General features: G+C 36.8%; 2 protein-coding genes across 7 annotated transcripts; both read right to left on the bottom strand.

Moving 5' to 3' along the window:
* Positions 1–513: 513 nt before the first annotated feature.
* On the bottom strand, positions 514–2,759 carry LOC135141332 (uncharacterized). 2 transcript variants are annotated; one of them, XM_064072338.1, is made up of 3 exons: positions 2,276–2,759; positions 1,835–1,969; positions 514–1,778 (listed from the first exon to the last, which is right to left on the bottom strand). In XM_064072338.1, coding segments are annotated over exons 1-3 (423 nt in total). In that variant the 5' UTR covers positions 2,277–2,759; the 3' UTR covers positions 514–1,491. The 2 variants fall into 2 exon arrangements, with proteins under 2 accessions (XP_063928408.1, XP_063928407.1); XM_064072337.1 differs by having other exon boundaries at positions 2,021–2,755.
* Positions 2,760–3,223: 464 nt separating this feature from the next.
* On the bottom strand, positions 3,224–26,275 carry LOC135141291 (uncharacterized). Of its 5 annotated transcripts, none has more exons than XM_064072263.1 (18): positions 26,010–26,275; positions 10,375–10,790; positions 10,170–10,325; positions 10,058–10,125; positions 9,938–10,006; positions 8,695–9,888; positions 8,468–8,622; positions 8,197–8,414; positions 8,096–8,142; positions 7,911–8,045; positions 6,449–7,618; positions 5,964–6,062; positions 5,710–5,903; positions 5,411–5,636; positions 4,708–4,837; positions 4,349–4,656; positions 4,099–4,297; positions 3,224–4,045 (listed from the first exon to the last, which is right to left on the bottom strand). In XM_064072263.1, the coding sequence occupies exons 1-18, from the start codon at positions 26,053–26,055 to the stop codon at positions 3,887–3,889; spliced, it is 4,989 nt and encodes a 1,662-aa protein (XP_063928333.1). In that variant the 5' UTR covers positions 26,056–26,275; the 3' UTR covers positions 3,224–3,886. The 5 variants fall into 5 exon arrangements, with proteins under 5 accessions (XP_063928333.1, XP_063928332.1, XP_063928334.1 ...); XM_064072262.1 differs by lacking the exon at positions 5,411–5,636 and adding an exon at positions 5,045–5,270 and having other exon boundaries at positions 26,010–26,273; XM_064072264.1 differs by lacking the exons at positions 5,411–5,636; positions 6,449–7,618 and adding an exon at positions 5,045–5,270 and having other exon boundaries at positions 26,010–26,265.
* Positions 26,276–26,644: the final 369 nt, after the last annotated feature.

Here is a 26,644-nt window from a genome sequence, read left to right as displayed (position 1 = left end):
TGTTTAATATGTTGGTGGCCTGCACGCTATCTAAGCAAGTAGTATGAAATTATGACTATAAAAAATTGTAATGAAGACCATTAAACTCTCATTGGAAAAACCCATGATTTTTTTGTGATGGAACAATTTAATGTGCATGTACCACGGAATCTTTAATTATCAGCTTTACATACGATTTGTTTTTATGGTAGTTATTTTTTATCAGCTTGAAGTGCATTTCATTAGTACCACATGTTTTAAAAATAGACGTAACCTAAAAGTCTTTCACACCGGAAAGTGTTAATTTTATTAATAAAAAAATTCCCGCGGTTGTGAATTTTTCAATAAATTTGTCGAAATTTTTAATAATACGTGCCTGCGCCAACTTTGCATCTGCTGAAGTCGTAAATTAGTTAGCTAACACGTTTTTATCACATGTTTTGACATGGACGAAGAAAATAAAACTAATTAAATTTATAACTCAGACTCGAGTCTCATTTTTTACCGTCGTACGGCGTGTGAATAAAACAAGTCTTCGTTTTTTGTAAGTTTATTGAGCAGTTCTGGTTTTGGTTTTCACAATTGAGTAACTCTCCTCCCAGATTAAAGTTGATATTTTCGGTTCGAAGCTAAAAAAGATGCTTCTTTTTCCGAGAGGATTACACTTGGGTTAAGATTTAAAATTGACTAGACTACGGATGATGTATTAAAAAATACAAAGTATATTGTACTCTTTGGGAATCATTATAGGTATAAATACTTAAGTAGTAGAACACTTATATAGTAAAATTACAAAAGTACGATAATATTGGTGATTATAGAGAAGCCGATGCTCAATGTTATAATGAAGTGACTTGCGAAGCAACCACCAAAACGAACGATCGAAACATTAATGACTGTATATTCATACCCAAAATACTTCCTTCTCCCTAATTTACTCTATTCTTAACATTAAAAAAAATAAAACGTTTTAACTTTAGTCATTTTACAATTGACAAGATTCGGCATACAAAAAAATCACAGAAAAGGTAAATATAATTTGTCATTTACGTACTATATGTCAATTCCGGTTTAAGCAAAGTACAATAATGCTTACGCATGCGCAAAGGCTCGACCTGACTGATTTTGGCACAATATCAAAATATACAAAGCGGTATTGCACACAGCATAATAACGATTTGGCGTAGCAAACTTAAACCCCAACACCTTTATGATTGGATGGTGCGAGATAATTGACTAAATACTTCTTGGTATCGCTAATTCACTCCTTTAGATGCCGTCATATTTAATGGATGAATCAGCTCGTGGCAAGCGTAAATAAAGTTAGTCAAAGCTACCTGCCACCACTTAAACTAACTAAACGTGGTAATCTCGAGACTAAACCTAGTTTATCAACAAAAATAAATAAATATAAAAATATCAATTGACTTGAAATTGAACGACAAAATGTAATTGATCTTTGGTGGAAGACTAAAAATTAATACTGATAAAACAATACAGTTCAGTGCGGTTTTAATTGTAGAGTATTACGAGAATCGGGATATACGCGCCGTATAAATAAAACTGGACATGGCTCGATTGGCTTGTAATGTTGGAGGTTTTTTTTTGTTCAGTTTGAATGGTGTTAGTTATCACAGTTGTACCACTTCCTTCTTCAGCCAGATCTTCATCGTCGGGAAGATTGGTTGTTTTTTGGTTACACAAATCTGCTGTACAGTAACAATATTGGATGTTGTTGGCTCTCTGACAGTCTCGATAGTATTCATGTTCTTCGCCACACGACCTTTCCACTGAATTTCCTGCCATAAAAATCGTTTCACACGACTATTTTTTCCGGGCGTAATTCAATATTTACCATGTGTTTTGATGATGCAGCTTTTAGCGGAAGGACAATCTTTGATGAAAGATTTATTTGATGGATCGAACTTATCACAGCTTATGTTGGCGTCGGGCCCGCAAACGTAGCATTGGTATGCCATGATAAAATCCACTGAAACAATTTTTTTAATTAACGAGGACAGTCGCACATTTCAGTAATTACCCCTGTTGTAAACTCCCAACAGCACTAACAGCACAATGTTAAAATTTAGCCGAACTGAATTAAATGACATTTTACAAAAGCGGTAAAAGCTGAATGTATGTTAATTTATTAAACAGCCGCACTTGCACACATAACCACATCGAATTGTTAAACAAATTCAAATTCTGTTTTTGCAGTTGTTATTAAAATGAATGTATGCACTCAACAGACATGAACACAATTAATGAGGTTAACTGGGGACAAAATTCACTGAACTGTTTATTCCGTTCCTCCTCTTCTTTGCTAAATTTATTCAGATTAATTAAAAATAGGTTTAATAACGACTGGCTGCGTTCGACGTATATTTTTGTTTGACATATTGCCAGAGACGGAGCGAGAAATGTCACGCCGATGTTTGAACGAAAATGACTCTTACGAACTTCCCACCTCGATTATTGCCGCTGTGACCGCGCATAACGCAAATTCAGCCACTATACCGGGTGTCTCACAGCCACTTCCCCGCTCTCTTATCACTTAAAAACTCAATTCAATGACAAGTTAATCATGCACACAAACATTGGCGATAAACGCCGACACGCCCTCTTGTGTCAAAAGTGTATCCTTTCTAACACCAACAGTCCACACGACTTTGCGCTTATTTTGCTGTTTAATTTGTATATTTGTAAAAAAGTCACTGTTCGCGTGCACACCGAGAAACTCATTTAGGTTGTCTAAAACAAATGAGTACAGCGTAATTAGCGTTACGTAACCCGACATTTCACAGCGAATTAAATGAACAAATACATTAGCAAGTTCCTTTGAACTTTTAGATAATTACGTTTTATTATCAAAGAGCTTAACCTCAAATTTTGACAACAAAACGTTAATCATTAAACTTGCGTAGTTAGTTGAGCGGTAAATGGGCTACCGCTTACGCGTTGTGACAAATCTAATAGTTTTCTCTCAAAGCGGAATGTTTAGTTGAGTAAATTGCTAAATTACTTAACAAGTTTCAATAAGTATTTATGATCTCGAGTACATATATTGTTAAATCTCGCAACGCTTCCTTATTAAAACGGATGATTTAATCCTCGCAATGAAGACATGCAGTATATTAATGAGGTTAACAAGGAGAAGTTGTTGGTTTTCTCCTTTTTTGCTATTTTTACCACATTCATTTGGCGTCATGGTTGTCTGGGATGGTTAATACAGCTAAAAATAGTGTAATTTTAAACAAAATACTTTATTATCACTCACTGGTTCACATTTAAAAATCCTAATTCTTTCATATTATTTAGATACTATGCAATAAATTAAGTACTTTAGGTGTATAATATTAGATAATATTAAAATATTGAAGAGGAAATTTACTTCGGCGCTACCTAAGGTAAGGGAGTATTTTAGGAGTATACTTCGATTGGCAGTATTGTAGTAAATTTTTAAATAATTTTTAAACCACTACAGTATTTACAATTTACTATTAGGTACAATGTTGACGAGGGATGAAGTTCATCACCTCTCTTAACGCGATGAAACTTGACACCTCTACAACACTCGAACATGTGCAAAGTTTGCAACACACCAAGTAAAAGAGAAATTTCAAAGCAAATTCTTATTTTCTTATCCAATTAAAATCAAATAGGGAACAAAATAGCCGAGATTTGGCACTTTACTAAGACTAGTGTACTATTAGCTCACTCAAGTCAATGCCTTAGTAGCAAGTCATAAGTTGGAACCAAGTAACGAAATTAGACAATTTGCACATTTCTCAATTACTTAGTTTAAAACCGCAATGTAAATTTATAGTATAACAACATTTAAAATAATGTTGCCGTTGCTTAATAAAATAACTTAGTTATGTCGTGTCCTCATTTGGCTTTCAATAACTTAGTCTTCAATGTCGTTGTCGATGCGACTGCTACGAATTCCGCTGTTTCCAGTCCATGGGTAGATATCCGGACAAGGTTGGCATGTCCTCATGTACCTCACTCCAGATTTATGCCACAAGTTGCACACCTTCGGGTTATTGCAGCGTTTTGGCCGACCCTAAAACACCGCATATTATCAAAAATTGAGGTTAAGATTGTAATTCAACTCACCGAATATTCACACTGGAAGGGTTGGAAAGATCCCAGTCGCGAATTTGGTGTAGGGTCCCGAATCCACTGAATCGCCTGCCAGTTCGTTACCAACCACACATCTTTCATTTGAAGGATGCTATCCAAGAAGTTAATGAACCCTTCCTTGTGGTGTGGTTGCGTAAACCAAGCAGCGTGGTAAAACAGACCGAAGGGCGCTCTATACACACAAGCGTTTTACAAACACACACCAACCTATGCACCAACGTACCTGTTAGTGGTGTAGTGTCTTTGGAAGTTTTTAGTTAACATTTTGAAAACGCCTTCGGAATCGGGAGGGTTACTGCAAGCGTCTCCCATAGAACATCTACCTCCGTTCAAGTCCTGCCACATTACCATGGGTACTTCCCAAACGCCCGGGTATGAGCGTGTCGGACAAGGTGGAATCATACAATCGTGGAAAAGCTTGTAGTCGAGGGTGTAGGGCCAGCTGGGTGGTTTGTTTTCGTAGATGGGCATGGATGAGTCGTAGGTGAAGTTGGAGTCGTAAAGCATCTTGAACATTTTGTTGCCACCGACCTGTGAAAGGTAATTATAGAGTCGGGTTGTGGAAATTAGATGTTAAGGTACCGATAAGAATGGTGCTCTCATTCCTCGAACGTCCTCAAGATGGACGCCTCCGTACGCGGATAGAATTTCTCTTTGGCCGGCGACTTCGCGGGTCCATTTTTTCTGAGAGAATTGCTCGCCGAAGCTGTGCCTATATTTGAAAAGCGCGTTATTATGGGTCATCGTGTGGGTGCGCCTTAGCGACTTGTCGACTGCGTTAGTGACAATAGGGAATCGAAATGTTAGTAAAAGCGTGTTTGTTAGAAGCCTACGTCGTTACTTTTACTTCTACTCAACTGCAACTGGTTATACTTTGTGCAATGATGATATTGAATAGTGCATTTGTCGGTGGACTTACGATACTGTATGGGATGCAATTTCGTGACCATCAGAATACAAATTTTGGACTTGACTGTAATCAGTCCATTCATGAGAAACGTAGAAAGTTGCAGCGATTGGACATCCGTTGGGATTGACTCTACCCTTTTCAAATAAATCGCTATACAAGCCTTTGTTCAAATCATTCACTGAATCGTCGTAGGTAAGAAGCACGATTTGCGGTACTTGTTCGACTGGTAGATCGCCTTTGTGTTAGTAGGCACAGCAACAGAGACAGAAAGAAAAAGTTAGAAAATTATAGCAACATCTGTAAAGAAATGACAAAAAGTAGGAGCATTGACAGTTTATAGCATTTAGAACCCCGGGCCAAAATTGGGCCACTTACGACACTGTGTGGGACGCCATTTCATGGCCGTCGGCATAAAGATTTTGAACTTGGCTGTAATCAGTCCATTCATGAGATACATAAAAGGTGGCTGTTATAGGACAACCATTTGGATTCCGACGACCACTCTCGAACAACTCTATGTAATATTGTTTATTTAAGTCATTTACAGCATCGTCAAATGTAAGGAGCACGAGCTGCGGAACCTCCTCGATTGGTAGATTTCCTAGTTTTCATACAAATTCAAAAAGTCTGTTTGTGATCTGTCATGCTTGTATGTCTTCATTAACGAAACCTACCAGGAATCTCCTTTCCCCCGCAGTAGCAGTCGGGAAGCAGACACACGTCCTTACGACATTTAGCCGCGGTCTTGTCGGGTTGAGGCTGAGGATATATGGGGTCGGGTCTCAAGGGAGGGTATCTGTAGATGTCAATGAACTCAGATGCCTTAGACACAATTGACGTGGATGGCTTCAGGGTGGGGCGAGGTCTCCTGCAAGCAACAACCGTTTAGCCAATTCTTCACTTTTTTCAATTCTACGACAATACTTACGATGCTGGTGTTCCACGATTCACGGTTACTGTGACTTCGTTGTTGACAATGTTGGCTCCATTGGAGTAGTGAGTGGATCCCCGGCCTCTAGTACTGGTTCTTAAATAGAACGGGGTGATTAGTTGGCGTGAGTACAAACAAAGAGTGCAAATAAGTTTCTGTTCACCACTCATGCACTTTAATTATCATCTGAATACTCCTGATTAACTGGTTATTACTACTAGATCCGATGATAGTAGTCTTTTATGTATATGAGGTACTATGTGTGTTAAGTGTGCTGGTGGTGTTACATGTCGGGATAACGGGTCCAAGTCAACTTCCAGTCTCATAAGGTTTCGAATTAATAGAGTGATATTGGTCTTAAAATAAAGCGTGATAGAAGTATGAGTCTGGTTAAAGAGAAAAGGTGCAAAAGATTAAGAAGAAAGTTGGTGATCATGCAATTTACCTAAACTTTGCAACATTATTTTACGAGGAATAAATACCTCTGATGTTTTGGGTCGTTGCATTTTGAATCGGCACTTTCATGACATTTTACGTTTTGCCTTCGCGTTCCCCCGAATGCAATTTGTGATTTAATTGCAGTATTAACCCGGGAAACTCGGGCGGGGATTGAGGTATTATAGGAAGAGTCAACCGTCTTAGTCGTTGTCGTTTTTGTCGTAGTTGTCGTCGTTACGGGTTTAGGAAAAGGTTGCAATTTATAATCAGGAGATAGATCGGGTTCCGGTTTAGATGGACTGCTTTCTTCAATTAAATCATACGGTGGGGGAATTTCTATAGTTGTTCTAAAACGCTTAGTTCCGTTGCGATCGTTCGTAAGCGGCTCAATGTAGTGTCTCAATTTTGTTTCACGAGAACCAAAGTCGTCGTCGACGTAATAATCGTCAATGGTCTTTTTCAATCCAGGAACAATTTGAGTTATTGGTATGGAAGATGCTGCCAGGTTCTCGACAGACGTAGAAGGTTTAGCGATTTTAGTAGTGGATTCGTCAGCATAGTCAGCTGTTAGTCTTGTTTCCACAGTCTGTGAGCGGCGGTAAGGCAAAATGTTTCGGACGTTTTCGACTTCAGGGACTAACTTTTCGGCTGACTCGAAACTAGACTCGGTTACACTGGATAGTCCGTAGTTAACGTTGATAGGACTGATTAGTTTTCTTACGGATTTTAGAGACTTTTGTGATTTTTCAGATCTAGTGTCGGGTGGGTTAGGGACAGTCGTGCTATAAACAACAGATTTTGGTAAGAGAGACTTTAGGAAAAATTTGGGGGGTGAGTAGGTTGTGGGTACAACGTTTCTACTATTTGTGTAAGAATTTTCGATGGTTGATGTTTTAATGGGCGATTCCGTAGAGACTAGAGTAGTTGACCTGGATGATTTAGTAATGTAATGAAAGACAATGGGTTTTTCAGTTGTTAGATGCTCTGGTAGAGTAAATGGAGCTGGGCTGTGAACAACTGCTTCTGATAGAACTTTGGGACTCGTGTCAGATACTACAGGTCGGGAGGTGGTGGTGGTGTCGTCTAGTCCAAGGCTAGAGTTATGGGAATATATGGTGTGAGGAGTTAAAGGATGTGGTCCCGGGTCTTCCCGTAATGTATTAATGATAGACTGTGCTTGTGTTTTGTTCTCATTGGCTGTGACTGGAAGTCTGCTAAAATAAATGATCTAGCATCAAAATACTATAACAATAAGTTTCTAAAATAATTAATAACGTTAGTCATTTACAACAACTAAAGCACAACAACAAGCCAACATTTTCTCGATTAGTACTTTCTTGTTAACTACTACATGTTTTACTGTTTTGTGATTGTATTCTTTACGAGTCAAGTAGGCGTGGAAGATACTACAAAAAATGAGCGAAGCTTTCTTCTAATGATTCTACAACACTAATGTGGTTATGAATGGGGTGCAAGCTTTTCAACTTTATACTGTTTTTGTAGTACCTTGGGACAGTACTCTTTTTAGGGGGAAATGTTCGTGAAGTTGTTGTTCTAGTAGTAGTTTTTCTGGTTGTGGTAGTGGTAGTAGTTCTTTTAGTCGCCGCTTCTTCAAAATAATTCAAATCATTCCTGTCTCCCCTAAGATTATATTTGTACACGGGTAAAAGTGGAGCATTTTCAACACTTACCTTGTGGGTTGTCTGTTTATTTGTCTATACGAATTCTGATCATCTACCTGCAAGAAATGTTTTGTTTTTTCTATACTCACACTTTTTATAAATAAACATACTTGACTGTTGTAACTGTTGTCTTCGTTATAGTCGGCACCGGTCGACGGTTGATATATATCCTGTGCACTATAGTTGTTTTGTATATAGGCGGAATGTCCTCGTTTGGGAGGTTCTTCTTGCGTTGACTGAACAGCAGGTGATGGAGTCCGTCTATAAGATTGTTGTTGTGACTGACTCTGGGCGGCATTGTTATTATTATTGTATTGTTGTGAGTAATCTGTAAATAATAAAGTTAACACGCCATAAAATTGATCCTACCAATTAACTAACCAACATCTCTATACAACTCGACATCGTCGTCATACAAAGTATAATAAGGATCATAATTGTTATTGTACTGACTGCTGTTATATAGAGACCTTGCCGTAGCTGTAGCCGTAGAAATCGACGCTGGCTGCACCGGAGGCGGACTACTTTGCTCAACCCTAAACTCAAAATCAACTTTAGAAATTAACAAAAGAGAAGCAGTGAGTAGCTAGTCCAGTCTTTCCAATTACCTTATAGTTGCGTCATCGTCAGTTAGTCTTTGTCGGTGTTTGTTTCTTGAAGGTCGGGTCGTCGGTAACGTCAGTCTAATTTTTTGTCGCGTCGTGTACTTCGGTCTTTGTGTAGTAGAACTAGCCGTACTATAAATAGACATGTACGTTCCGCTCGTCAAAATTTTTTTAGTAGTCGGCCGGAAAGTAGTACTAACAGTCGTAGTCTGAGGAAGTCTAGTAGACTTTAACGCTTTCGAGGGTTTCCCTTGATACTTAGCCGAATATTTCAATTCCCCGTTCTTACTCGTGTTCACGGGACTAACACTCGACTTCTGCGGATAGTCGTACTCGTCGTCGTAGTAGTACTCTTCATCGACCGGTTTCGTCGTCACCTTCACCGTAGGCTTAATCTGACTCGAGTATATCTTTTTCGGTGTTTGACTCGTCTCGTATTTACCTTCATCTTCGTCTTCATCTTCTTCGTAATAATAGTATTCGTTTTCTTGAACATTTTGCGGTGGCAATGTTGTCTTTGGTTTCACTACGACTTTTTCCTTTTTGGTAACGGTAGGTTTCGCTTCAGGCGTCGGAGTAGGTTTGGGTTTGTCTTCAAACGGATCTTCGCGTAAGTTTGCCAAAAACTTGTCAAAGTCGAAATCGGGACTAGCGAACGGGTTTTCGATATTTTCGTACTTATTTTTCGACTGAAAGTAAGAAGAAGGAGGACCGAAGAATTCGTTAAATTCGTAGTTATCTTCGTTTTCTTTAGACAGTTCGCTGTACACTGGAGTCGTCGTTGTTAGTTTTATGTTCGGATTAGTAATTTGTACGGCGGAAGTATTGTGATTAATAATGTGTGTGTGTTGGGGTACCATCACATTGTTTTCGTGTTTGTAGTAGTTCAGAGAGTGTTTTAGTTTATTAGGCATGGGTGGTCTAAACGTGGTAACACCAGTAAAGAAGTTGCTACTAGTCGAAGATTTAAAGATAGTTGTGAAGGGTTCTTTTTTGGCAATGGTGTGTGTCGGTACCTTGTGATAATCTGGCACGAAAGGTCTGAAGTCGTCGTCGTTTAATTGACTAGGTACATACGCGGGGGAGTAAGGAGTATGTACAGGAGGAGGTTGTAGCGTAAAAGGACCTATATTTACACGCGACGTTTTAATGTTTTGTTGACCACCACGCCACGTTGTCTCAACTGAACGAATTCGACTAGAAACACACTATATTGACGGTGTCGTCGTTATAATGTCATTGTTACCTTCGTTGCGTCTGTCTTTTCCGTCTCCTCTTGATCGTCAAGTCATTAGTCAGTAAATCGTCAGTTTGTCTAATAGTAGATGCGTTATTCGTCAGATTTGTTAGAACCGGCAACTCTTACCTGTATTGTTGTTGCTGCGTACCGAATGATATCACCCCGATTCTGTCACCACCTCGTCCGCTATAAGACTATCCAAAGCTTCGATTATTGCTACCAGTCGTGACGAACTTACCTGGATTGCGTTTGAATGCCTTATTCCATCTCTATCCTTTTGTACTTGACCAACTGTAGATGGTTGTCCTCGATATACACGTTGTTGACGATCACTTTCAATCTCTTCTGCGGGTGGAAGCGTTTCTTCCACATCCGTATAGAGCTGTTGGCGTTGCTACAAAAACAACAGAGATACTAGAAATCTTGTAAGGGTGACTACACACCTTTATTATTTCTTGCTGGTTGTGGTGGAGTTGTCTGGGTTGACCCCTAGACGTGACAATGGCGGCCGGCTGTGGAGGCGGTGGGGTTGGTGGTGTGTAGCGTGTTCTTGGTTCTTCTCTTGTTCTACTAGGTGGGCTTGCCGAAGTTGCTGATACTGATACCGGTCCTTGTATTTCGGCACCGTCACATCCTACGTTCCGTGGCCAATCACATGTTTGTAGCTCGTGACTATACATAAGTCCTCCTGTGCATGATTCTAGCAGTGCTCCCCCGAAGACACAAACGTAGTACTGGGTACAGTCGCTGGGATGGGGATAGTAACCAAATTCTTCGGGGCAGTTGAAATTTACAACGGTTTTGACTTCACTTGCGACGGCTACATTTCTGCTGACCTTCCGTTGACATACTGCAATATCTGGAAACAATGTGCACTTAGTTTGTGGTCTACTATTACTAGTGGGGTTTAATTTTTCCAAGTAGTACTGTTTCTGGTGTAAATGTTTATAACGGAGTACATTTTTAGTTCTGGTACTACCACTCACAGTTGTACTTGCGGCGGTTAATTAGTTTTCTAATGGTCTTATTTTTTGCGGGAAGGTACTACCCGACGGCAGGCACTTGATTAAAGTTAAATGGATGTTTATAATAGAGTGGATGTCTCGTGAGGTACGCAGCGATTTGCATCTTAATGGTGTTGCGCATCAAAACAATCTCCACTTTTTTACTACTTATTGTAAAATCATTTTGTTTTATGTTTTTATCTCATTTAAAACGTCCTGTTCTTTATGAGGTGTGGGGAAATACATACTGCAAAATTTTTGTAATCGTGCTTAGTAGAAATGTCGAGTTTTTTCTTCGTGTCAGTCAACCGCATAGCAAATGACTTTGGTCAAATCCGACGTAGTTTTCTTTTTATCATTATTGCTTCGATACTTCCGTGATTTTCATTGTTGCTTCACTCCATTGTTTGTCGCCACATTCCAATTTGGTTTCTGATTTTATTATTTTGTAATCTTAAGCTCACGTCCTTGAACAAGTTGTTCATTTGGTTATTAGTTGCAAATTTTCTATTGTTGTAAGAGATTTCTCTTTGGTTGCTGGTGTACAAATTTTGAGGAAAGTTTTCGTACTTGTTATGTGTGCGATTTTACTTTATTGAAAAATGGAACTAAATAGTTAACATCTAAACGGTAAGACGAGACATTTTTTATCAGAACTTTCTAAACTCTCACTTGTTAGATTAAAATTTGGGTTTATTAGATTAATTTTTTATTAAATAGTATGGAACTAAACGCGTAATTAAGGAAATGAGTGTTTTTTGCCAGGTTACTTAAAGCGAGACACGAAATTTATGGCTACCGAGTGGAAGTACCACTACCAGTACTTCCCTTTTATTTTATCTGTCATGTAGGATGGTTTTTAAATTGATTTTATCTGTAAACGAGTATTTAAGTGTCACGTATTTAAATTATGTGACAATTTGTCAAACGATTTTGCGAAATCCCAGATGGTAGATATTATTCAAACGTCGGATATCAAGAGTACCTTTTTATACAAAGACTAGGAAACAATATTTGTATTGAAAACATATAAAAGAAACCGTTAAAAATATGTACAATTGGGTCGTTACTTTCTATTATGTAAACTCTCGACAAGTAATATTTAACTGTTTAAAATAACCAGACCAATTTGTTATGTAAGTATCAAGCCGAGAAGCTGGGAAAAAGATCAATTATGATTTGTTCAGATTCGTCTTAACAATGATGGGACAATGTGTGTCACAACTTAATAATTATGCTTCTTAAACTATGGGAATCAACAATGGATTCTCACATAAGTACCGTCTACCCAAAAGAACACATCACTCTAATGCCAAAACATCTGAACACTTATATAACAACATCACACAATTACTCAGCTGTGATATTTTTTAATCGATTAGCGTCTAAATCTTTAAACTTTAAAAGTCAAGTTAACCACTCAAATAAATACTTTCCAAGTTGAAAGTAATCTTCTAGCAATTAAGTAATTTCACTTGATCTTGACCCTTAAACAATTGCTATACACACAACCTTATAAGCACGGCAATGAACAGGATGTCGTTTTTTATGTAATATCTGATCTTATTATAGTGACAGAACAGATTAGCAGTTCATTTATGGGGCGCCCACTTTGTGCTCTTAGAATAAATCAGCGGCGTTGTCAAGAGGTGGGAACGTCCAACTCCGCCAAGGGACTACAAGAGTGAATTTATTTCAGCCTTCGTGTCAAAGTTTTAATAAAACTTGAAGAAAAACCTTTACAAAACGTAGTAGTGGTGCGAAAATCAAAGATGCTTCTGTTTTTGGCAATCGATTGTCAAATCGCACATACCCAGTAGGTGGTTTTTATTGTTATGTATTTTCGTAGACAAAGGTTTCAGGGTCACTTAAAGTATAAATTATAAAAGTAGGTGCAACCACAAGCAAAAAGGCCAAGGTTTGGTTTAAAAGAAATATTGTTCAAATAGAGTGAAAAAAATAGTGGTATATGCGTTTTTAGTTATCACTATTACGTTCATCAAGGTGGAACTATAAATTGGTACTAGAACAGTACCAAAGGTATAATTCAAGAGAAATTTTCTTTCACAAAGGATGGGCGCGAAGACAAAGACAAATATTTCGACCAGATGAGAAAAAGAACTAATGCAGAAACAATGTAATCACAGTTTCCTTACCGGGGAGCTCATAATGCAACAGCGCTCAAACAAAAACACAAAGAAAGCATGTTTTGATCCCCGAGTGAACTCATTCATCACTCGAGTGACTCTTAAATGCAGAAGAACAAAAGCAAGAAATAAATGGCGGGCAAGAGAAAATAAAGTAAAATTAATATTGTTTGCATCAGAGTAGATGAAATGTTGCACAGCAGGTCGAAAATGAGAACGGTTATTGCAACAGTGATAAGGGCAAAACCGGTCACATTAAAAAAGGTTGAACCCATTACGTTTCTTTTTGGATTTAGTCTGGCGCGAATTGTTGTATAATGTCTGGGTGTTAATTAAAATTTTGTCGTGGGTGTGCACTTTCTTAATATTAAAATGCGTTTGTCTTGTGTTATGCGGATCAGGAATTTCAAGTCATGTATAATAGATTTCTAGACCATAACAAGTGAAAACACTGATAATTTTCTAGTTTACATAGGGAGGAGAACGCAACAGATGTTTTCGCAAATGACCCACATTGCCGGTATTTACTAAGTTGCATTATTCTCACATATTATTAAGATTCAATTGTGTTTTCATTAAGCGATCAAGATATTTCGTCACTTCTTTAACGTGATATTATCTCGCCGTTTCTGTTATTTATAACCAGTCAGACCGGGATCTTGTTTAATTGTGGCCATTGTGAGATTTTGGGCGAAGGTTTTACGCAGTGCAACTAATTGGGACCTTTCTTGTTTACCAATTTGTGCACCCATCTGGTTATTAAAACCCACTTACGTGGAACGATATTACCATAAAGGAAGTGGCTTAAACGCAGTTCGATTACGTTCGGATTCCATTAATATCTGACTTATTAGAGACAAAAAAGACAGACTGGTAATAGCAACCTAAAAATAGGAAAATCAATCAGCAACACTTTCTTCAGCAAGCGCTTTTTCTTCGAATCGAATTTTAATCACTTCAGTAATTGTATTGTTTTTGTGCTATCCCACTTTCAAAGCAATAGCTTACAAATGCATTCAAATGTGTTTCGTGGAATGGAGGATTTTAACAGTTTCAAATAAAAGCATTGTAAAATTAACGAGCAATTAGTAAGCAATTAGGTACGCGCTATAAATAATGTTTGTGTTTCGTTTTAATATTTAAAAGACAACTTTTGATTGTTTACGATTAATAAAAATTTCTTTGTTTTTTGCGTCCAGGTATTTATAAATGTATTGTTTTTTAGTCGGGCTAAAAGTCTGGCTGTCAAGGTTGTTGAATGTTGTAAGTATAATTAAAATACTTTATCGTCCAGAAACAATTTACTCTTTTGTAAGGTGTGTTTCAAAATTTCGTACATGTAAAAATGTGTTTTTTATCCTCTTTTACAAAATTCTCGGATTTTGTTTGTACTATGAAAACCACATTATGAGGTAACAACTGATTTTAATAAAAGATCCATTTCGAGTTGTACGTTTTGCATATGTCAAGGTTCTTTAATGTTTTATTTAAGACGTTTTTAAAGACGAAATTATGCGACAAACAGATCTCTTGTTCTCATCTATCACATTTTTTATACTTTCCTTGTACGAATGAAATGTCGAGATGATATCGCGCTAAAAACCATATTGAGATATCAGGAAACGAATTTACGATCACTCGACAAAAATGTCATTCTTTTAGAAACCTCAAGGTGAGTACTTTAGTGACGTCGATAGTGACATCTGCTGCAATGGAAATTCTGGTGGAATTAGCGCGTTTGGACTTTCTCATACCGCCGTCACACCTACTTTTAAACTCGCATCAAAATTAAAATCCGAATTATGTTATATTTTGACCCTCTGAGAAGCTTTTTGAACCACGAAACACTAAGCAATTTAAATAATCGTTAAGTTCCTTCTGGTGTTGGTCGTACCAAGAGCTATCAATTACACAAAATCGTGCATGAAGTATTCATGCGTTAAGGAATCATTACTTTATGTTTATTCTTGCGTAAGACTCACCTTTCTGTAACCTTTACAACTACTGTTTGTTAACCCGAACCTACAAATTACTCTTGTGGTTACTCGAAAATGTTACTCTTAAAAATGGTTCAAGCTCTCTTCTAGACACGAACTCTTGCAAGACAAATGCACGTTTTCATTCAAGTGCTTCTGGATGACTAAACCCAGCATCTTTGAACTCGTGAACAAAATATTGTGTAACACAATCACAATAAATTGCACAAGCTTTTGTAAATATTATCGAGGAATTAATTTTGACATTAACAGTATTTTTAAATATAATTTCACTGGTTCAGAATTTGATCCTTTCTCTTTTAAATCATACTTTAAAGGTCCATGTCAAAGGTTACACCCGACTAGGACTAGGAAGTATTGTAGTCAACAACAATAAAATAACAACCATACGTAGAGCAAATCACCATTAAATGCAACGCTATTGTTCTTATAGTGGATGGGTTTGTTTTTATTTGTTGCTTGTCATCAAGTAGTTGTTTTTGTTACGAGTGGGCTTCCTTTTTTTTTCTAGAGAAGGTAAAGGAAGCAATTATTTACACTATTTAACATCTTGACAAAAATGGTGCCCGAACAAATCACTGTTGTTGTATCCGTTAGTACTATTATTAGTAAGTGCGGAACTGACAACACTGTTTTCGAAAAATCACGCATAACGTTCAATGAATACAAAAACTGATACCCGACTCTTATATCAGAGCGTGTCGTAAGCGTATAAAATATCAGCTAAGTGAACGATTTGCGCTGTTATGTAACGACATTATTCATAGCAAAAAAGCTACACTAGCGATTAATTTTGGCACGTGAACAGTTCACTTCCGCGAAACTATACTGTAAAATAATTTATCCGTCGTCGCAAAAAAGGGGGTCTGTTAAGTACCAATTTCGATCTAAATCGTTCCTTTTCCACTCTTGCCGCAACCTGTTTTCTCGCATTTTTTGTTAGCCACATACAATGCCTATTTTGGTGCAAGTAATTTTAGATTAGAGGTATTTTTCCCAAGAAACTAATTGTTCTGTTATAGCGTTTAATTTCATTACAAGTAGTACCACTCTGTAGGAAACGTGAAAAAAGAACAGCAAGTCATGCTCGACCCGACCAGATCCTGGGAACGGAGTTTGCCAACAATTTTGCATTATCCATAACACTTCGCTACCTTTTCTAGATGAATATTAGCCGTATGGACCAATTCGTGATAGTTGTCTTGGAAGAAAACGTGCGAGGTCGATTCGTGGCAATTGTTCAGGTGTGGCCAAACGACCTTCCATTCGCTATATCCTTATGACCGGTGGTTTTTTATTGTATCGACGAATTTCGCAATTAAAATGAATTGTGCTCGGTCCCAACGCGTCTATATCTCGTCTGCTTAAATATTTGACAAGGCCCTCGCCTTGACATTCACTCGCCGAAGAGCAAAAATTGTGCTAGCGTTGCTCATTGCGCTAATCTTCACTTTCATTTATCGACTTAAATAACTAAATTGTGTGCGGTTGGTGCTAATTTCATCGTGGCATTTGACTAAAGGTTGAAGGTTGCCTGACCAAGGGAGGCTTAAAGTTTACGGAAGATTTACTCCTTCATTACAGACCGCGGTAATGACAGGTTGCGAGCAATAATTGACCGTGTCAAAAATTTTGCCAACGCGAGTTACCTTCAAGGTGAGAGAAGTTGTCTCACTTGAAGTTTCTTCAACCTTTTCGAAACTTGTTGCTTATATAATTTCTTCTCGCCCTATTTCCATTATCTACTTTCAGGAATCGAATAATAATACCAAGGTCTTTCATGATGTGCCACGCCTACTAGATGCATTTATTCGCATTGTTCGTGAATTTAAATTAGCGATTAAGACAATAGCTCCAGTTGCATTATTTGACCCAGATATGAAGCATCTATGATTTCAGCAAACTAATTATTTCGTATATTGTCAAAAATTTTGACTTAGATTAGTACCACATGGATACAGAAAAGCAACAGTGTTATTTTTACTGTGAGCAATATGTCAGGTCAGCTCGCATTGTTTGCACTTTTACCACCTCTAATCGTACACGCAAACATATTACCAATGCCCCAAAAGTTAGATAAGTAAATACATAGAAGGTTAAAATTAACGCGATAAATAAATTTTTGTTCTTTGTAACTGAAAAGTTATCGGTATGATATATGTTGTGATCGGCTTTTTCTAAAGCTATGCTCTGTGTAATTTTTAGAAAAGTGGTACTCATACTAAATACAACAGTGTTTACGCTGGTGGTACCGAAAGCATTTTCTCCGTTTTAAATTCGATTTGTGGTACTATCTTCCGTGTTTATTGAACTTAACAGAACAAAATGGTAAAAATGAATGGTAAATATTGACTTTTTTATTAGTTTTGAAAACGAAAAGGATTTAGATTTAATCGTGTGGTAGTACCTTAAATGTTTATTGAATCTGAAAGAAAACAAACGTTTAAGCATTCTTTTGTGAGGTTTTAAAATAAAAAGAGTTTAGTTCTTTCAATTTATTGATACATCCGGTGATTTTCACTTTGACTTTTATTCATTTTATGTTGAAGTTTTATATTTCAATAAATGAACCACTGTTTTCTACTTTCTTTCCAGTACAGTAATGTTTTATATAGGAAAATTGATAACCTAATTTAGTAATGTGGAAATAAAGGTGGTACCATTAAAAAATCTGTCAACGCATTTTGGGGTTAACACTGTCTGCGCACATGACGTTTGCGCAACTAATTGTGTTATTTTGAAACGGTTGACGTTTTTTACTTTTTACAATGACTACACTTTGTTAAATTTTCCAGTTGGTGAGTCGTAGTTTCTTCAATTGCCCCGGGGACGATTTCAACAACATCACCATGACTCCAGTTGATTTTTATTAAATCTTCGACACTAAATAATTACATAATATGTTAAAGTATGCATAATTTTACGAACAAGCAAAACAATATTTTTTTGTGGTGACTATTAGAGGAAAAAACTCGTCAAAACAAGTACTTCAGGTGCGTCCTTGCGCATGTCATACTATACAACTCAATTAATCTCTTCAAATTTAAGAAAGTATCACATTTTAATTGCAAGTTTTAGTTTCAATGGAAATCGCTTGACACCGAAACCTTGTTTCATCGATTTGTTACAAATGTACGGTGTGAGTTTTACTTTCATTTGCATCATCACGGTATCTTCCTGTAGGCAGATGCTTATTTGGTAAAACCTTGCGCCATTCTTTAATTAATCAGGCAATTATGAATACTTGTTGTTCTACTGTTTTTCCTGTGTGTTATATAATTGAAAGTACTTTGAAAAGGGCATTCGTTTTGCTTCGATTTTAGTTTGTCATTTAGCAAAAATGTGCATGATGCCATCTTCGCGAAAAAAACTTATTAGTATAAAATTCATGACATTTTAATGTTTCAAAACGTTTACTCCGAATGTAAGAACAGTCTTGCTAATTACTATTCACGTTGCTACACTGTTTCTTGCAAGGTTTCTGTTAGGAAAATATGTTTTCAATTGGGAAATAATATCACCGTTTCGAATAGTCTTGCCGAAAAGGGAAATTCTGTGGTTGAATTAGAAAACAAAATTTTCTGTTATGGTCAAGTTTAAACAAAGCACAAAATCAATTACAACACGTCGAACTATCGGTTCATTATAAAGAAATAATGTGCCGGAACTTCGTGTTTCCTCCTTTCTTTAACATAATTTATCAAAGCTAGTTAACTAAAAAGTCAAGGTGGATATAGTTTGGTTTCAATTTAGTCGAGATTACCGTTCGGTTAATTATATAAACAAGTATATTTTTTGTCGGTGTGTTATTAACCGTTTAACGCCCACAGTCTTTTGTTATTTACTATACTACAAATGTAGTGCAGAAAAATGAATGACTAATAGATAATGACCGTAATTTTCTAAATTATACCACTATTCTAATTACAAATTCGATTAAAAAACTGACAAAGAAATGTTAAACACCCGTTAGATCACAACATTTTTAACAGTATCTAAAGTTCATCGTTTTAGCGTTGGTAATAATAGAACTGACATTTATGCAGTTGTTATGTTTGCGGATCATTTGCATCTTTTCTTCAAACTTGGTCGGAATAAACGCGATGAGCTAATCCGAATGGTGTGCATACCTAACAATGCCACAATAACGTGCCAACAATCCAAGTGGGTGTAAAACTGACTTTGCAATTTTAGTTGAATTTACAGCTCAAGCCAGGTTAGATCGGTTCACACCATTTACGTTGCTCAAAATGCGCTGGGTTTTAATTTTAGACAACCAATTGAATTAAGTACTCATTATATAATATTGTTGCAAGTTCTCAAAGCATTAAGCTAATAATTTGATAATTAATTAGGTAATGTATTTCGTAATCAATATTATTTTATCAACACGGTGAATAATTTTTTTAGAATAAATCACTAAGCTGATTAATATTCGCAAGTTTTTTTGTGTTTAATTCTTGTGAAATCATTATTTTGTCGTTTTATAATTAACTATTAGCAGTTTCCTTCCAACTTAATTTGTAAAATACGTCCCTGGCCCGGGTTTCTACCTGCTACCGACACAGTATCATTATTTTTGACAGGATTATCTCAAATCGAATTCAAAAATAGAAATGAGAGAAGGTTTTTTAGCTTTAAAAGTTGGCAACAACAATGCAGTGTTACACAACTATTTATTTCGATTTGGAAAAAATACCGCTGTACAGCCATAAATGTTGAACTTAGAACTCATGACTGTCAGTTTATCACAATGGGGAATTAATGTTTTTGTGTTAGAAGAAGCTGTTGCAATAAAATAGCATGTGATGTAAATCCTCTTGGCAAAAATTTTGCTACTATGTATAGTGAAACTAGAAAAAATTTTGGCATTCCGTCCATGGATGCGCCAAGAATGGGGAAAATTAAAATTGTAAGTAAGGTAGTTACAGATCAGAATAGCAATGGTTTGTTTAGTTGGATTTGGGTTGGCGAAAATTTTGCGCGCTTCCAAGGAGAAGGTGAAAATTAATTTAATTAGTGTGGGTATCACGAAAGGTGGATAATCGTGCTCAGTAGCAATTATTTACTGACCGGTCATTAACGAAGCTTTCATGGCGATTAGCTCGCGTCTTCACACCATGGGACCTTCAGTGCTTAATTTTTACACCTATATTTTTCTTTTCTCTCGAAGTTCCACTAGAGAAGGTCACTTTTTGCATTAATTTGAAACTTTCACTGTATGTGCTTTTCGTGTTATGTCAGGTGGCGATGCCTAAATATATTTTTAATTATTCATGATCTGTACGCCTGACCCTAATAACATTTTTCTCGATTTTGGTGAAACGACAAATCACAGTCGAGGTCGTTTTACATAAAAACTTTAGATTGTTATGCGTAACTGTGACTACCAACTACTTTCACTGTTACATATAATCCATTTTAGGCGCGGGTGTTCTCATAAACTGTGTCGGATAATTAACCTCTTTTGCATGTCTATTGTTAACTAACACTATAATATAGACTAGACGTTACGTTTGTCGAATTCTATAAATTTTCTCATTTCACTTTTCAACCAAACCTGTATGCCTACTTTAGCAAGTTCCATTCAGGAATTCCACACACGTTCGGTAAATTAATAAATGGCATACTACATTGTTTGGTTTCGAATCAGTTATGTTTATTTAAAGAATTTGTCGACTTATCTTGTCAATATTAGCGATTCTGTGGGTTCGCGTTTTAGAAAAAATGATGACTGTCAGGCTTCCCACAGGTCCGCGGCCATTGTTGCTAGTTGCGTCATCGTCATCTTCTTGCCTAGATACAAATCAACGAAATGTCGATTGTTTGATATTTATTAGCCACAAATCATACCAGCGCACAATATTTTTATGCTCAATTTGAAAAAGAGAAAGTAAAAAACGTTACATAAATTCAAATTAACGTACAACACTTGGAGTAAACTTATCTATAAATATGATAATCAAAGACAATTTCTCCCCTTGCAGTGTATGGTCATGCTCTAGTTGTTCGACTGTATGGTGTTCTTGAAGTTACGTGCGAATTTCCAATCGACTGATACAGATTATTTAAATAAAGTAGTCAACCGACTCACTCCCCTAAAACGATCATTTCCCAACTTCCTCTACCGTCTATAATAAGTGAAGAAATTTGTGCAATTTCTCTTTAGAACACGTCTTGCTTAACTAAATCCACAGTGCGAGCACGATTTGCTGTTGAAACCGACATTATTAACAGCGAGCGTAATTTTTAAATGTTAAGGTAATTCAGACCAGTCGAGTAACAATGTAATCACCTTAATTATTTAATTCCTGATTTTGTCTTTTAAAATCCTTGAAATTTATAACTGTCTACCACCACCTTCATTTACATACATAAATTTTGGAAATCCAAGTCATTAAAATGCGATCAATTAATTAACAAGTGCATTCTTTCCGGGATCGGATTAACCTTTTTGGACACCTTGTAGTCGTGGAATTCATCGAAGGCAAAATTCCTGCGGTGATTTATTCCTGATGATGGAATGTCACAATCACAAGATTTTACCAAGTAGGCGTGGCCACGTGTGTGTTTCGTATGTTTTTCTAAACTATCACATTTTATTGCTTCTACGGTTTTACATTTTGTTCTTATATGATTATTAAATTGCAATAGGAGATTTTAATGAGCCAAGCCGCACCTACGCAACAGATTTTACGTAAGGAATTGAAAGGTTGCCACCTTTATTGTCCTCACCGGTTGCTGCCATCTTTAAAAATGGCGCCAAGTAAAATACGCGAAAATGATTACGTGTTTAAAACGGCCGCTGCATGACCCGGAAACCCGTCATTACCTGGAGAATGTTGCTAAAGCAACAATGTCGTGTTTGAACTAATTTCGCTATAACGAAGTTCGACTGTATTTCTATTTTTCATAAATGTTAAAAGTTTGTATATAGACACGAAACAAAAAAAAATCATCTTATTTATAATCAAGTGATCTATCATGAGGTTAGCCAATTTGACCTCCATAACACTTCTAATCTCTTTATCGATTTAAGCTTGACGTAGGCGTGTTGCAACGGTACAATTAAATGTGCATAAATAACATGGTTTGGATTGTTGATCAGTTAAGGTAGGTGGTTATGATTAGGTGTTATTTGTTATAATAATAATAATAATAATAATAATTTATTGGGAGAAAATTGACCTAAAAAAATAATAATATATTTTTGGATACTAATAAAATTATATACTGCGTTATGAAAATAGGATCATTTTACTTAAATGTTTAGTAGCTATAAATTTACATCTTTATTCATACTGTTCGTGTCTGTATAGCACGAAACTCTAATAAGTAGCATAGTGAAAGTGTGGCGTTTGGTGATACAGTTAGAAAAATTAATCGTTTCAACATATCATTTATGTATATATTCTCCTTCGTTGGCTCAAGTTTCCACCGACTTTGTATCCGTCAAAATATAGCAGCAGAATTTTGCAACCAATTTTTTCATACTTAGTTGAATAGAATAGGTCAGCAGAACTTGTTCTCAAGAAAATTATAGTTTTTTTTAATGTCAAGATTAGACGTTTATTGGGACATATCAGTATCGAATAAAAACCTAATAAATTGAAAATTCCAACATTCGCATAAATTAATCGATACCTTGAAAAGAAATATATGCGTACGTAGTGGAATTCCTAGAACCGACTTAAGTGCCCTTATGTCAAAACGCTACACTCATTACCCACTTTACTTTCACTGTGCCACAAAGTAGAGCTGATTTAAATGCACGCGGCGTGACTTAAGTCAAAAGTGCGTGTAGGACAAACGTGAAGAGAGTGAAAGGAATAAAAATGGAAGAAACTTGGCGTTGTTTACATTTTTAAAAATGATTAATTAGCAATGAGCGTGAAAATCACATTTATGGGATTATGTTCCTTGCACAATAGGCACCACAATTATACAAAACGATTACACAACCATTGTCAATTATATCGTTATTATTATACTAGATAATTACGATATTTTAAGGTTATTGTATTGTTTAATTCTCTCATTAAGAAACTTGAACTCTAACGGCGTCTCATCAAGTCGCCTTAAAGCGAATTAAAAACACCAAATATTTTAAATACAATTAAAATTAATTAACAACGGCTTGTGAAAATTATACCATTAACCTGATTTTTCCCGTTTTTGTTTTATTATGAGCTTCACTCTATTATTTTTAATTCGCGTCACGTCGCTTCTACACATGTACGCTGTACGATATTACGATTAAAATGCGACACATGAACATGAACTTTTCCATCCGGATTTTAATAATAGAAACTACACCGGAATGTAGGGGTAAAGGTTGGCAAATCTGATATAGAAAGCGCAAATTTCAACGATCCGCGTATTTTCAGCCTGTGCGAGGGAGTTTCGACATTGCCCAAATAAAACAAAATCAATCGCTTTCTCTCTATTTACATTTTTACTTAACGACGACCGGGAAAGAAAAATAACGCAAACGTAATTAACGTCTGCTTCAGTTTTTGGTTTTTTGATCATTAGGGGCACGAAAGCGGCGCAGACTTCCTCTCAGTCGTTATGGATATGTGCACGATTTCTTGTATTCGACCAGTTATCGAGAAAAGTGGGTTAATACGACATCTAAAGCACAAAAATCACATCGCTATTAAACGTAAATCTAAGGCTCACATGTGGTTTTATTTAATTGAAAAACGCGTCGCTCGCTCCGCGAGCTCCGGTTTCTTAACAAAAAACTAGTTTTTTGATGATTAAATTTGTACAGTGACAGTGTCTGAATAAAGTTGGAAATATTAGAAAGAGATGCAAACTGCGGGTGTAGCTAATTTCCTGCGAAATTTGCAATTCTTATTCAAGACCTTTACAGTTAATTAATAGATTTTATCTTAATAAATATGATTAATTGTGTATATAAGTTGTAGTTTGTAGCAACGTTGTTTAATAAACTTGAATTTTGACAGTTAGCTAAGAAACGAAACTGATAATTTCACTTGGGTTTAATCCACGATATTACTAAAAGTGTAGAAAGTGCGACGTAAATGATCGAAGTAACACTCTGAACTATGTCACAAGTTGAAAGGAGAGAATTTAACATGGTAATTTTTAATAAAGTTGCGGCATTTTTTATGTGTCTTTCCTTTCTCAAGCTGTCTAGACTCACGCTTCCAAGGTATTTGTGTGTTACTATCTGTGTTTTTTTTGGACAAGTAACGAATTGTGGAGCTCGAAGTGTCAAAAAGCCGGTTAGGTAATAAAACTGTTAGTTAAAATTTATTACATCACGCTCCACGTGTCGCGTTGTTTATTAATTCATCGTACAAGTTTCAATTTTGCGCTTATTTAATGCATAATCCTTTCCATTACGACGATGGTAATAGGAAGCCTTTGAGTGTCTTACGCTCTTTTTATTGTATCTGTATATAGTCGTCAAAATTTTATCAATTTGAGATGAGTCGAACAATTAATAGAAAGTGTAATATTAGATAATATGTCGTGAGAAATAACAGTGGATGGGAAATCATCTTCAATAAATATCGCCATTATGCAACAATTTCGTACATTTTTTGCAATTGCCGCGCGAGTTTAATACTGCGATTTGGCGCGACCTTCTCGCTCCACGCGTGTTTTCACACAAAAATAAAAAATGAAGCAATCAGACGTTGCGAAGATCGATGTTCAGCATTGGATAAGGATGTGGGTCAGATCAGATGAGCAGCTAATTAGTTGACTTAAGAAAAGTGGGAGGTGGTAGTAAATTTTCGTGATGGTGATAAATCACCACGGTCGTAGATATCATCTGATGATTAAATAGGAACATAAACAATGATTTTAAGCGACGTTTTGCGCCCGAGGCGGGCGATTACCTAACCAAGATCCATAGTTATGCGAAAGGTCAGGTATGTAACGTGTTGCACTATGTCATATTCTGACGCACCGGATTGTTCAATTAAGGAACAAAGTGCGTTTTTGTTGGGTAATTTCATGCTGACATTTGGAGTGAATTTTGACACTTCATTGGTTACAAAATTCCGTGAATATAAAAATCGAAAACACTTTCTCTCCGATCTTGATGTAAAGCAATTTTGCGATTTGCTTCATCTAGATTAAAGTACTTTCATTATCGGCCTTTCCCTTTCTTTATTCAAGTTCATGGAAGATGCTAGTGGAGCGGATGCGTTGTTCAAATGTATGCGACTTTGCCGGCTATTCTTGGTAGCTAAGGCCTTATATAACACCACGGACACCATCGTAATTATGGAAACCCGTTTATGCAAACTTGTCAACTGTGATAGTTTTTTCCTCGTTTTAATTATTTCTTATCCATTTCTAATTGGCAGCGCGACTTTCACATTCACGATTTTGGGTAAACAAAATTTTGTCAGCTTGGGTTGTTTCCCAAAATTTCTAGCCGCCTGAGGGTGTCTAAATGTCAGGGTCTTCGATACAGGACCTCACGGTCGCCCACTTTGCAAAAAATTAATTTCGTCACGTTTCGCTCCTAAATTATCTTTGTGTGGATAATTTCGAGCAATAGTGCATTTGTTCGATTTTTGCATTGTCGAGTGCATACTAGCCTTGACATATAATAAATTCTTCAAGTTTCTACGAGCGACCTTGCTTTCTAGTACACAAAGTCTTGGATAAGGGTAGATGATGTTAAAAAAGATCAGAATTTAATGAGGCGTTTAGTTTCACTTTACGCTAAATAAGGTTGACTAGCCGCAAGCAGTCCAGTGGTAGCATGTGCAACAACAATACACACCATCAGCTGTTTGGGTCTAGCTTCCCAGAAACCTCAATACCCAACACCAGCACCGATCTTGATCGCGTGCCACAATGTATGTGTGCACAGCAGAATCAAAATACTCATACATTGGACCGAAACTATCTTATCTTCTAACTCTAGATCTAGACTCACCAAGAGAAGCCAGCAGAAGTATAACGGTGGTGAACAGCGTAACCATTTCCACACAGAGCGCACTTATGGTAATCCAGATACAATGTCACACGCAGGAGCTAAAAACACTTCCCCATGTATATACCGGAACGAAAATTCTCCCCAAATGTGACGGCGAGAACGCGCAACAAGCGAAGTTATCGCAACACGTGCTCGAACTGACTGGGTCGGTATTGAATCAAAAAGTTGTTCTTAAGTGAAACGTTTCAGTGGGGGCCCCGAGAGAAAACTAATTCCCCACCGGATTGTATTTTCCCTTCACAATAGAGCATTCACTTCGCAAAATGCCGAAGACCTTGCCAACCGCCCTCGCTAAACCACTTCAACTGATATTCGTGCGAGATCCCGGACCAAACCGACGCCCCGGATCGCCGTCGAGTTCCGGAAAGGACAAGCACAACAAACGCTGCCCAACGCTGAGAATACGTGCGCCTCTGAAGCAGCTTTGTAACACGTTGTGGCGTATTTTCAAAATTTTCCGAAAAAAGAGGCCTTCTGGTTCTTTGATGATCACTGTCAAAACAGCGCTACATATGAGTTACCTTAACAGATCCAACGAAGTGCTTTAAAATGCGCTCAAAGTTTAGTCATTCTTT

Source organism: Zophobas morio, unplaced genomic scaffold, assembly GCF_036711695.1.
Source record: "Zophobas morio isolate AGI-343-1 ecotype UQ-CSIRO unplaced genomic scaffold, CSIRO_AGI_Zmor_V1 ptg000044l, whole genome shotgun sequence".
NCBI classification, from domain to species: domain Eukaryota; kingdom Metazoa; phylum Arthropoda; class Insecta; order Coleoptera; family Tenebrionidae; genus Zophobas; species Zophobas morio.
Note: the sequence above shows the minus strand (reverse complement) of the source record. Positions and strands in the feature narration are given on the sequence as shown.

Bases quoted from the DNA above. Each gene is read 5' to 3' on its own strand.
- LOC135141332 (XM_064072337.1), bottom strand. From the start codon at position 2,090: ATGTCATTTAATTCAGTTCGGCTAAATTTTAACATTGTGCTGTTAGTG. The intron at 1,970-2,020 runs GTAATTACTGAA...AAATTGTTTCAG, and splicing joins GTTGGGAGTTTACAACAGGG to TGGATTTTATCATGGCATAC. The intron at 1,779-1,834 runs GTAAATATTGAA...TTTTTATGGCAG, and splicing joins CTGCATCATCAAAACACATG to GAAATTCAGTGGAAAGGTCG.
- LOC135141291 (XM_064072263.1), bottom strand. From the start codon at position 26,055: ATGGTTACGCTGTTCACCACCGTTATACTTCTGCTGGCTTCTCTTG. The intron at 6,063-6,448 runs GTATTTATTCCT...GTTCTATTTAAG, and splicing joins AACGACCCAAAACATCAGAG to AACCAGTACTAGAGGCCGGG. The intron at 5,637-5,709 runs GTAGGTTTCGTT...TATGAAAACTAG, and splicing joins CGGGGGAAAGGAGATTCCTG to GAAATCTACCAATCGAGGAG.